Raw genomic sequence first — 12857 nt, forward strand, 5'->3', positions numbered from 1 at the left:
CATTAGCACATGCTAGGCTATTCCAATCTGCAGACTGACGGACTATGCGCTGGTGCCAGTGATAGCACCTATCTCTCACTCTCAGGACGGCAAGCTTTTGGGATGTATACATAGACTGTATCAAAACACGACAAGAAGAGTTGTTTTTTTTTTTGTTTTTTTTTTTTAAGTGTATATAGACTTTTATTTATATTTTATAAACAAATATAAATTAACCCGTAAAACAGGTTTGATTATTACTGCAGCTTTCAGCGGACTGAAGTTTTTCTTTAAGCGAAAAAAGTCGTATTATAAATAGACAGGAGATTATATTTGAAGAAATTTGTTACATGCATACTTTTCCAAATAAAAACCAAAGAAGGTTGTGGAAAGAAGGTGATTCAACTGTAACTATATATATATATACCTTAATGATGATAAGCGAAGTCGGTCAGACTTGTTGCTCTAGTAGTAAAACAGCGAGCGTGCAATGTCACGTTTCAAGATCCTTTTAATATTTGTTGTGTAAAATAAATAACTAAGCAAACGTTGCTGCTTTGTGGAAGCATACTACACAAGTCTCAAAATCATGTCCCAAACCGAAGTGGATCGAGCTGTCCGCGGCATCCCTTTAAACTCGGGTTCGGATGAAGATTCGTGTTTGCTACCGCTTGTGGCACCGCCGCGGAGGCGAAAACACTCGGGCAGCTCCAGAAAAAACTCGTACCGGTTTAATAGAATTAACGCCACGGAACTAGAGCCTATAGTTTATGCGTCTCCTTCCAGCGGCCCTCAACCACAACCTTGCTCAACAGAGACACGTTTGACAGAAACAAGCCAGGACGCGGATTCGCCGTCTCTCGGTTGTCCCTTGCCTTTCCCCGTCACCAACTCGCCAAGAGCGCAGCACAACCATGCCCCGCCGCTTAATAACAACAATAATAACAGGGACGCGATGGTGCAGAATAACATATTGGGTATCAGTTCGGACTCGGAGGACGAAACCAGCCAACGAAAACACCAAAAAGTGATTTTATCACGGGCTCCCTTTGAGAGTACATGGGAACAAGAAGAGAAGGAGGAGATCGAGACCAAAGCGGTGGCCATCTCACCTGATGGCAGGTACCTGAAATTCAACATCGAGATCGGGAGGGGCTCGTTCAAGACTGTGTACAAGGGTCTGGACACGGAAACCACGGTGGAGGTGGCATGGTGCGAACTACAGGTAACACGTTATGGATGTTGTATGAAAATGCAATACCGCATGCATTTATTTGACAGCAGCGTGGAGTAGTGGTTAGGGCTCTGGACCCTTAACCAGAAGGTCGTGGGTTCAATTCCAGGTGGGGGACACTGCTGCTGTACCCTTGAGCAAGGTACTGTACCTAGATTGCTCCAGTAAAAATCCAGCTGTAGAAATGGGTAATTGTATGTAAAAATAATGTGATATCTTGTAACAATTGTAAGTCGCCCTGGATAAGGGCGTCTGCTAAGAAATAATAATTTGTTATGATGAACAGTTTGTGCACGAGCTTGCTACAAAAATATACCGCACACATACCCATGGTGTGTATGCAGTTGTAAAGTGAGTGCAGCAGTACTGCAAAGTAGTTTTGTAAATAGGCGTGTAATAACTTGTCCCTTTGATTAACCTACTTTACTGTAGGTACCCTTAAAGTTATACGGTATGTTCCCTATTCCAAAGGTGAAAGAAATTGTTTCAGCAACCCAAGTGCGCACAATCGTGTGTTTGTTTTTTATCCGCGGTACAGCCAACCAATATTTCGCGAACTTATGGCCCCAGCAATGCAAGTTATAAAGACACAATTCATTCGGTCCCTGCTGTCAGCTTTCATAAACTTGTTTGCGTCCTCTGATGCGGTGTGAGTGAAACAATGTTGCTAAACAAGTTTGTGCAACAAAACCTTCTGCACTCGGATCCCTGAAGGAGGATTCCAGGATTACTCTCAAAAGTATTCTGTATGTTCTGTAATCTTAAGAGAGGTACTGGCTCTTACATGCAACAGCTGTGTGCCAGTGGGACTGTAGTCCTTGTAGAGTATTGCTTCCGATCCCTTGCTCTACACTGAAATATCCATTAAGTAGTCAAGTGACTTTTTTTTTTATATATATATATATATATATATATATATATATATATAACCACCCTGTATTATTATATCTGTGTTTCGAGTCCTCTATATTTACATCTACTTTGTCTACGGACAAGGTGTCATTATCAGTGTAAACCACGGTGCGTTTGGCTGTGGTTTGACGTCACATGGGACTTTGTCTTGGGTTGTATTCCCGTCGGATTTAGCTGGAAGTAATTCCAGGCATGGTTTTGTCGATGTCAATAAGACAGGATGAAGAACTGCTATAAAATTTGCATCAGTGCAAACTTTTTTTTTGTACTTGTTTATTTTTCTAGTAATTATTATTCCCAAGCGATTGTGTATATTAACTACGCAGACTGTTACAGAGACTGAAAGTAGCAGTAATGTCTCATATGTGTACTTGATAGTATGTAGAAATCTAGCAGGTGTAAGTAGCAGCGATGTATCCGAAAGGTGGAAAACGATAGTGTTTGCAATGCATGTTCTATCATGCAGCGGGATCAGTTATTTCTTACTAATTTGTACATCTTCATCTCTGGCGATTACATTTTAATTTTTTTTTAAAAATCCTATTCAAATATGACTTTCATTTCAAGCCAAAATAAGGTTTGTCAAAAAAAAAAACAATTTCACAATGGGGAGAGTTCTTATTGAGAATATAGCTCTGTGGTTTGGGAAGTTCTAATTTGCAGAGCTTAGCAGTTTTGTCAGAAAACAGAGAATCAGAAAAGTATCGCAGCGTTTTCTGGTGGTGTTGTAGTTTCAAATGGCTGGACAGCCGAAGAGCGCTCTCGGGTCTGTATGAAGTGCTGTTTAAGGGTATCGATTGAACTGCGCCCCTGTCCCACAATCCCTCTCGCTATCCCTACATCAGTCATCATGTAAACTGATGTCAAGTGCACTTTATTGCTTCATTACAATTTTTATTTTTCTGGAGATCCACTTGATCCATGTTTGCTAAAACAAAAAACTGATCCAAAATACCACAACGCTTTTTTTTAGGCTTTAGCATGAAAATAAAACTACTGAGTTTCTACTTTCACCTGAAGAAGAGACCTTTGTGTGTGTGTGTGTGTGTGTGTGTGTGTGTGTGTGTGTGTGTGTGTCTGTGTGCATTGCAGGTGACAATCAGCCCCACAGCTGCATTCCAGTTCATATTAGGAGCTATGAAGAGTTTAAAGGGTGGAGGACCACCATGAACAGCCAGAATGCCATTGTAGTTTTCTGTAAAGGAGATGCAGTGTAAATAAGAATTAAAAGAAAATAAATACTGATTCATATAATGGCTTTCAGTAGATGCCCTGACATTTTGACACTATAACAGACACGTAAAATGTGTTGTTGTACAGTTCTGCTTTTCTTCTGCAGGTGGGACAACGTCGTGAACACTTCTGAACGCCATGTGATTTCTGTTTACCGTGTTTGTGTTCGTTGTTATTGTCAGCATGGTGAAATGCCATGTGTGCCAGCCCCCCCCCCCCCCCAGACACTGATTTAAAAACACTATTCCAAGTTAAACCATTACCAGATGGTCAGAATTGAATTACAGCATGCTGTGCATTGTAAATGCAGATGACGTTGAGTGAGGGGCTGATGCATTTCATTGCCTGAAAGTTAACTTGCAGTGTTTTAGTCCAATTCTTTAATTCAGCTTGAGGTTTTTGGCTCCCGCACAGTAGTTACTTTGATCGTGAATCTAACTCTGGAAAAGGGGTGTTTCTAACAGTTTACCATTGTCCTGACTGATAATGAAATAAACCTAGTAAGACCCTGCATTCTCTCTGCTCTGGTCTGTCAGTGACTTTGCTGTATCAAACTCCAAGTCTCCTCTGGTGTGCCGTGCAGTATCTTGAAACCTAGTTTCTGAAACCAAGTTCCAAGCCACAGAGTGACTCTGTGTTCCCTCAGCTTGACAAAGCCTCACAAAGGGGCTCCAAATCAAGGTTCTAAATGTTTTCTTTGGACGTCATTTTGGATCAAAACTATTTAGTAGGCTGGCAGCTGATCCGAAATGCTTCCACAATGTTCCACCTCGTGCTCACATGACCCCCCCCCCCCCCCCCCCCCTTGTTAAAATGAGGGTTTTTAATGGATTCAAAAGATTAAGGTCTTAAATGAACAAAGTTGCTTTAATCTATCAAAATGTGTCGGAATTGGTTAATCTCGTTGAGTCAAAGTACATATCATAAAACTCAATTTATAAATTAGAATGTTTTTTTTTTCAAGTAAAAGTTCTTATTTTACCGAATATTAGTACAGTTCCATATCATATGGAACTTGTAAAATACGTCATTGATTAGTTTCCATTCCAAATGGCAAAGTGTTCTGATACCCACCCCACTACCTCCCTCCTAACCCCTGCCAACAATTCCGTAACTTTTAACAATTCAGTGTTCCTTTGATTCCTGGAACAGTCAGTCCTTCTCCATTCTCCTGACCCAAAAAAGTGTTAAAAAAACTTGGAAAATAAAGCAGTTCATTAATTAAGCACCCTTTCCATAAATCATGAAGTCACACATCACCCAGGAGAAGGGATACATTTTGCAAGGGTTAATATTCTATTGCTTTGCTCTGATTAGCTGGAACTGTGTTGAATGTTCTGTTGGCTAATTCTACAGCTTTGCAGGCCAGAAGCAAATTTTGCAATCCAGACTTTTCATCTGTCAGAAAAACACGTTTGGTTGGAGACAACTGTACCTTGTTTTAAACTGTAATGGGAGGGTATCGGGTGAGCAAAGTGTAGTACATGACATTAAAATGATAAGGAACTGCTTGTTAATGATCACCAATTCACGTAATAACTTTTAATATAGAGTAGTGTCATTAATAGATTTTAAGTAGCCCCATTGATAAAGAACATAATTGATGCAATTAGGTGCTGTTAGTACATTCCATTCTGGTTTCTCCTTAAGTCTTGTTATTTTCTGCGCACAGAGCTGTCAAATTAAAGAGCCCTCAGGGAGTTCATAGATGCATAAAAAGATAAAGATATTCACTAAAAGAGTCCCTTATCCCAGTGACTGGTCCGACCTCTTTAGACTCAGTGCAGGAGGCACGCTTACGTCTACAGGAATAGATTGAATTTGCAGGAATCACAATAAGCTATCAGAAGAATAATGCGAGGCGCTTGATGAAATGCTGTAGGGTGAAATTCTTTTGGCACAAAAAAAACCATTTAAGAGTGTATTTAGGTGATGTTATGCTAGCTAGCACACCTCCGGGGGCTGGTTCGTGTTTTAGAAACGCTGCCGTGGGAATAGAACAAGCATCTCTGCATTCCTTTCCCTAAAGATTAAGTTTCTGTTGACCTTTTGCATCCTTGTCTTTCTTCTGTCCGCTTAAATGTAAATGTATATACTGTACACAATGCAATGCATGTTACCTGCAGTGTATCAGTAGGGGTTCTATTTTTGCGGTTAAATTGGGTGATTTTAGGGATTTCTACCCCTTTGAATGGAATTTTTTTAATTAAATCCGATATGACCCAGAAGCAGTGTCAAAAATGTAGTTATTAAAATCGTTCCAAAACGCTGTACCCTCTTGTGACCGCAGCTGTGGTGTAAAAACGGAATCATTCTCAGATCCAAAAGGCTCTAGTGAGCGTTACATACACGACTCCTGGTCATTGAAATCTTTTCAAGCTTTCTAGGTATTAGCAACGGAAGCAGTAGAGGCAAATTACCAAGAGGACTTATTGATTTGAAAACAACGCTGCATCCTCAGTAAAACAAATATAACAAACCCCATCCAAAATCCTTCTGAAAGTGACGTCGTGTTGGGACCTCGAGTCACTTCAAAATCAATAAGTGCACCACGACGTTTAGCAGCTGCTTCATACAATTCTGAACAGATATCGAAGCAGGGTTATATTGATTTTTCAGGTCAAGGTCAGGTGCTTCAGAGCTACCTCTTTCCTTGGCTGGGACTGAGGTTGCAGACTGTAAACAGGGAGGCTAACAGTAACAATACGCTAGTTAATAATCACCGCTTCACAGAACACACAAGCGTTTCTGTACAGCGAGCTCAGTGTAACTTTTTTTTTTATTTTTTATGGACTGGAAGGTCAACACAGGTTGTGCTGGCAATAAGTTTCACAGCATGGCAAACTATGACTTCAGGTTGGATGTCGGTTCTAGTGTGGTCTCGTGGAAAGCCTGGGATAAGATCCAAACCGCTTGGAAACAAAATGAAAAAAAGAGTTTGGATCAGATTCTCCTATTTTTTCCTGCTTCCCCCACGTTGCTTGGTTTTTGCATTCTCAAGTGTGGAAGCAGAACAGCCTACAACGTTCCCCTGCTTGTAGCTGCTCTAACAGGATGTATTGCAGTTCAGACCCTGAGTTAAAGTTTATGGCGTAAGTTATGGCGGTGCCATTATTTTGATTTAATACAGATTCAATCCAACAAAAAAAACTGCCTCCTTATGCTATTTCACTGTTGCGACTTATTTTGCTGTTAAATACAGTACCATAAGAACATAAGAAAGTTTACAAACGAGAGAAGGCCATTCAGCCCATCTTGCTTGTTTGGTTGTTAGTAGCTTATTGATCCCAGAATCTCATCAAGCAGCTTCTTGAAGGATCCCAGGGTGTCAGCTTCAACAGCATTACTGGGGAGTTGGTTCCAGACCCTCACAATTCTCTGTGTAACAAAAACAACTGCCTCCAGACAGTCGGTTCAGCTTTGGAAAGTAATTTTTTTTTTCTGCTTGCTCTTATTCACGTTCTGTTCCGACAGATGTTTCGACATTTTCGCTCTGCATATGTATACACAGCCAGTAAACTTTTCCATTTCTTTGCTTTATGCTCTGGGCAACAAAAAAGTTCAAACGATAGTCTCATGGGGGTAATTCATATTCAGAGGCATGAACAGTTAGTTTCTAGCAGTTACAGGACTGCAATATAGCTAGGGTTGCCGCGTGTCCCTGTTTTCTCCGGATGGTCCCGGTTTTGAGGAAGGTGTCCCTGAATTTTAGTATGCCTTCCCGGGACACTGAAAGATCTTTTTAAAAAAATGTTTGTGCCAGTCCCATAAATTGAGCACAAGCGAAATAAATTAAGATAACATTGCACCAATAGACGCCTAATATAAATGTGTTGTCAATGCTGTAATAGTAATGCGTCCGATTGGATGAGTGTAGGATTTCTAGAGAGTGGGTGTACCTGGTGTGTATAGAGCCACCGACCTGGGAAAGAGACAGAGGCTGTTTATGTCCCAAATGACTGCTGACATATGAAAAGGCTGGTGTCAAGATCCTCCCTAATTCTGTCCCCCTAATGAGCTTTAAAGGCATTTCACTGCATGAACACAAAGCCGCCCTGTCTTTGTGTGTAGCTGGTGAAACTCCCCTTTAAAACACATCAGGATTATAAATATCCATGGGGGTGTTTGTAAATGGAGAGCCAGCACATGTCTATAGGATTTAATGGGCTGACTGCAGGCATGGCTAGAATGAAAACAGTGAGCACCGAGCTCTCGCTCCGCTTCGTGTAAGCCTGCAGGAAAGGGGCCTGAGGAAAGTGGTTTTGTAGAGCCCCAGTGGACAACCCCCCCCATAGCCAGGAACTGATAGAAATGGCTACACAGAGAGTTTGATTTACAACGCTTATAGCTTCATGCAGTGCAGTTTGCAACACAGGAACATTATTTTGTACCTAATGCAAAAACAAACAAAAAACAAAAGGTTAAAAGGTCATTTAAAAAAATAATAATAATAATAAAACAAACACAAAAATAATATGCACCCTTGTTATTTTACGATTAGATAATTCTACAGGTTGGTTAATTCAAGGTTAGAATGCATGTGTCGGAATGCAAATATACCGCGTTAAACATTTAAAGGTTTATGCAAAAGGACAAACTATATTTAGGGTGCAATAAACCAGATAATTTATTTTACAATGGTCACCTTTCGCTCATATATCATTTTAATATTCATCCGTTTCTGCTGTTATGTAAGCCACAGCGGCTTTGCAGTTTAATAAACCTTGAAGTATGCAGGCTAATAAAGTATGAAGCCAAGGGAGATCTTGTAAGTAATGCTAAAGAACAGACTGTTCCAGTGTTTTCAGTTTGTTTAGTTTTGTTTGCCTTCCTTTGCATAAGAGAGGAGGTACTGTAGGTGTCTTCGGGCTGAGTGTGTCACATGATCTAATTAAGGTTAAATGCAGACTTACTGGCTAATAATAAACACATCCTTCAATATTGGTTCCCCACAGCAAGAGGTGCCACAGAAAAGAAGTTAAAGGGAAGGTCAGAGCTGAATTATTTGTACAGTACAAAGTTATGCAGTTGAAACAAATATCGTAGTATATCTTTAAGACCATTAAAACAAACAGACAGTAACAGTGTGGTAACCTTCTTGGAACTGGAATAATATATATATATATATAGGGCCTTACACAACACTGCAGCCTATTTTAAAAGCTGTTTGTATTTCCTCTCTCTGGAATTCCATCCCCACACAAGTCCCCTATTGATTCACAGTTGAGATTTTTGGTTTCGTTTATGAAGGATAAAAACTCTTCCTGTTTCGCATGTGCATGTAGCAGCAGCAAAGTGCTTCATATATTGGTCTGACTGAAACATTACTAAATACTGTCCAGCGTTGTTAAAATGACTGTTTTGAGCATCTCTCTAGTGCTGTCCGGAGTGTATCTAACCTAGCAGCAGAAGTAAGCTTGTGGCACATTATCCTGATTTCAAATAGCCCTGATGAGGTAAGGGGTTGTTTAAGAAACTGTAGTATGCCAATGTGTTGAAGGAGTATTGTCCCGAACAGGCACGGTTATTATGTCTTTACTGTACAGTAGAACCTGTCGTATCCCATTTAATTGATGCTAAAGTTATGCAACAGTTTTTAGTTGTTTTTTTTTTTGCACAGAGACACAAATTATTTATTTCTCAGCAGATGCCCTTATCCAGGGTGACTTACAATTGTTACAAGATATCACATTATTTTTACATACAATTACCCATTTATACAGTTGGGGTTTTACTGGAGCAATCTAGGTAAAGTACCTTGCTCAAGGGTACAGCAGCAGTGTCCCCCACCTGGGATTGAACCCACGAGCCTCCGGTCAAGAGTCCAGAGCCCTAACCACTACTCCACACTGCTGCAAATCCATCCTCTGCATCTCCTTCTCAGTCCTGTGCCCTTCAGGCTTGTATTAATGAGCCAAGGATTGTGGAACTGGCCTGGACTGGAAACGCATCTCAGCTGACCGCTGTTGCACTTTCATCCAGCATACAATGTGGTGCGGAAAAACTCCTACAATTAGAGAGTTAGGGTGGGATTGCATTGCTGCCAGCCCATTAAATACTCGTTATTGACTAAAAACAAACAAAGAAATCAATAAATAAATACCAGCTCCCCATGCCATGCAGCGCTTCTGTCCTTTTCAGATGCCCGAGCTGAAAACCCTGCAAGATGTAGCTCTCCACTGCTCGTGATTGCAGTGAGCAGTGCTGGATTCCTTTAGGGAATGTACGTCAGTATTCATTGTTGCTTGGGAGATGGGCCGAATTGCTTAATCAGCAGCATCTGTTGTGTGTTGATAGCATACATTTAAAGCCACGTGCAGCTGGGAACTCTTGTGCATTGATTGCTTATACTCGTATATATTTGCAAACTTGAATGTTGGCTGGCATCGTGCTTACCCTTGCAGTTTGATTACAGCAAAACCCAAAAAAACTAGGCTTACTAAAAGGCTGCACTAAAGACCATACGATGCCATTAGTGCAAGTACTTAATAAGTCCTACTTATTTGAAACCAAGAAAAACTGAAGTATCTGACTGATTGCAATAGTGGCTTGCTCTGGCTTTGTTACTTTATCACCTTGACATTTAAACCTAAAAGTCTGTGCCTGCCATTTAAGCAAAGACATCATATCTTAAGACAACATGCGGTGCAGCTGATAGCTTTGTATACATCCTGGATGTTTATTGCGTTTCCGCAGTGTATGCAGCTGGCCTGCTTATTTACATTCCTTTTAACTGAAGTGCTATTGGCTGAATATTGCAATTCATTTAGTTGTGTAACCAAAAAAAAAAGCACACAGACAATTACAATCGCCTAGTTACGAAAGGGTCACCCACAAATCATCAAGAAATGTTTTTACTGACGCCACAATCCAGGCAAAAACACAGCAATGCACAAAGAAGGAGAAATGATTGGCGTGAGACTTGTGTAATAAATCGTGGCTGAGCTGAAGAAACATCTGGGACCCTCTGGCTCATTCAAACACATGGCCGAGAGAGAGAGAGAGAGAGAGAGAGAGAGAGGGGGGGGGGGGGGGCTAATAAAGAGACTCCAGTTCTTCGCATTTATATATAATGGCCTACACAGTTACATTTTACAATTAAACCATATTTTTTGTGTGTCTTTTAATTCCAATTTTATCATTTAAGACTTTATTTTTTAATTGTTCTATTTTTTTTTTTTTTTTTTTTTTTTCAAACTAGATTTTTTATCTTGGTTTTTCTCATTTTCCCCTCAGGAAAAAACACCAGCAGGATAATATATAGCGAAAAAGGGCAACTGGGTCCATTCAGTTAATAAAAAAAAAAAAAAAAAAGTATTTCAAATACTCGTCATAAAACCTGGGCAACAACTGAAGGAAAATAAGTAACGTATTAACAGAAGTTATACTGGCATTCACCACAGCTTCTGACAAAACGTGACTTTCAACCTGTTTGCGGTCCAGTATTTTATTATTTTTTTTAATTCTTTCCAACACATTATTCATTCTACGTACTTATTTAATCAGAGGCTGTAACCCCAAACTCTGCAAACCAGCACCCTGCAAATCTCTTTCAGTCCGCCGTACTGTCCTCAAACCACATCAAATGGCACAGACTTCAAAGTTATGCCATTTTAATATTGGTTTTGAAAGTGGTGGACTCAATGCTTCTCCCTCACAAAAAGACTAACCCATTAGCCTCCTGGGTTCGCCTTCAACATTAATAAATATTCTATCGAACATTTGGCTAAATAATTTTAAAAAATAGCATAAAACACAGCAACTCAATTGGATTTTGCACGCCTTTGATATGCAAATGTTGTGTATTTCCAGAAAGTTTTTGCACTTAAACAAGGTGTTTAACATACTTGAGAATGCGTTCAATGGGTTTGTTTAAGGACCCCACACTCACAACCCCCAGAACATGATAATGTGACACCTGCTGGTATAATTAAGCAAGAATGTCAAGGTGCTTGTGTTGTTAAATCAACATTATAAACTAATTTCAGCAAATGTGTTCAATGCAGGAGGCAGGGCAAATTGGTCACATGACAGAATTTTGTTTAAATGACGAGCTGTGTTCGCTTCTGTGGCTGAATTCTCAGAATTAAAATCTGCGTTCTAATTTTTCCGGGCTTGTGAGCAAATAGAAGTCTTATACGAACAGCACTATCGTGGGAACAAACAAGTTCCAGTGTGGTTGTAGTGATCCTTTTTTTTTTTTTAATAAAACAGAAAAGTAACTTTTAGTTTCTCCAACCTGTACAAGCATTTGGGTATTTTGTTTTAGCCAGAGTATATATATTTTTTACTCTAGGTTGTAGAATTTCTAGCATGAGGTTTGTCCGAGTGACCGTATCTGCATGTAGACGGAAATAGTTCAGCTTGCAAAAGAGTCAAAAATTATAAATTTTCAATTCCTATGTTGCTGACAGTCTTGTGTATAACCTGCATGCTTTGTTACAAAATGGACGATGTCAGGATGGAAATGACACTGTTATTGCCTAGCAGTTTCACCCATTCCAGGTTGTGATACAAGCTTGATCAGCCACAGTGTACATATAACAAGCTCAGGTGTGTCTGATTAAACCTAGTAAAACCAGGAGTGGATCTAACTGCTGTGTGGAGGGGTCTCATTTCCACCCTTGCAATGACCCTCCGGGTTTCTTTCTCTTCAGACTCGAAAGCTGAGTAAAGCGGAGAGGCAGCGCTTCAGTGAGGAGGTGGAGATGCTGAAGGGGCTGCAGCACCCCAACATCGTGCGCTTCTATGACTCCTGGAAATCCACCCTGAAGGGACACAAGTGCATCCTCCTTGTCACTGAGCTCATGACCTCCGGCACGCTCAAGACGTGAGTGCTTTTTTTTCTCCCCAATTAAGCACGTCCAATAATTTTTTTCCCCCTGGCCGCAGCAATCCCCACCCCGCACACAGCTCTGGCTATCTTAAGGATATTAATAATCTCGGATGCAGAAATCACTGTATCCGCCTGTTGCTTATGCACTGTCTTTATTTATCTAGTCTTTTGATTAATTTATGGACTGGCAGTTTGGTCTAGAGCCGTTAGCACAAATATCCTGGACTTGAATCCCAGTTCAACTCTCTGGGTCACCGTGACAGTCCTTGTCACTGAAGGCCCTAACCCCAACCCTAACCCCAACCCCAACCCCAACCCCATCCCCAACCCCAACCCCAGCCCTAACCCCAACCCCAGCCCTAACCCCAATCCCAGCCCTAACCCCAACCCCAGACCAGCCCTAACCCCAAACGTAAACCCAGACCTAACCCCAAACCTAACCCAAAACCCCAACTCCAAACCCAACCCTAACCCCAAACCTAACCCCAACGCCAAATCCAGCCCTAACCCCAAACCTAACCCCAACCCCAAACCCCAACCCCAACCCCAAACCCAGCCCTAACCCCAACCCCAAACCCAGCCCTAACCCCAACCCCAACCCCAAACCCAGCCCTAACACCAACCCCAACCCCAAACCCAAACCCAGCCCTAACCTCAACCCCA

The 12857-nt window shown here is 41.0% G+C and overlaps 1 protein-coding gene across 2 annotated transcripts in view; it reads left to right on the top strand.

Annotated features, from left to right (window-relative positions):
* The window catches only part of wnk4a (WNK lysine deficient protein kinase 4a), a 27075-nt gene continuing 14218 nt past the window's right edge, over positions 1-12857 (top strand). For both annotated transcript variants that reach the window (XM_059003008.1, XM_034058146.3), the window contains exons 1-2: positions 1-1204; positions 12016-12188. In XM_059003008.1, coding sequence (XP_058858991.1) covers positions 569-1204; positions 12016-12188 — 809 coding nt within the window. In that variant the 5' untranslated portion in view covers positions 1-568. The remainder of the gene's footprint in view (positions 1205-12015; positions 12189-12857) is intronic.

The sequence above is a fragment of the Acipenser ruthenus genome, chromosome 28 (genome assembly GCF_902713425.1).
Source record: "Acipenser ruthenus chromosome 28, fAciRut3.2 maternal haplotype, whole genome shotgun sequence".
NCBI classification, from domain to species: Eukaryota; Metazoa; Chordata; class Actinopteri; order Acipenseriformes; family Acipenseridae; genus Acipenser; species Acipenser ruthenus.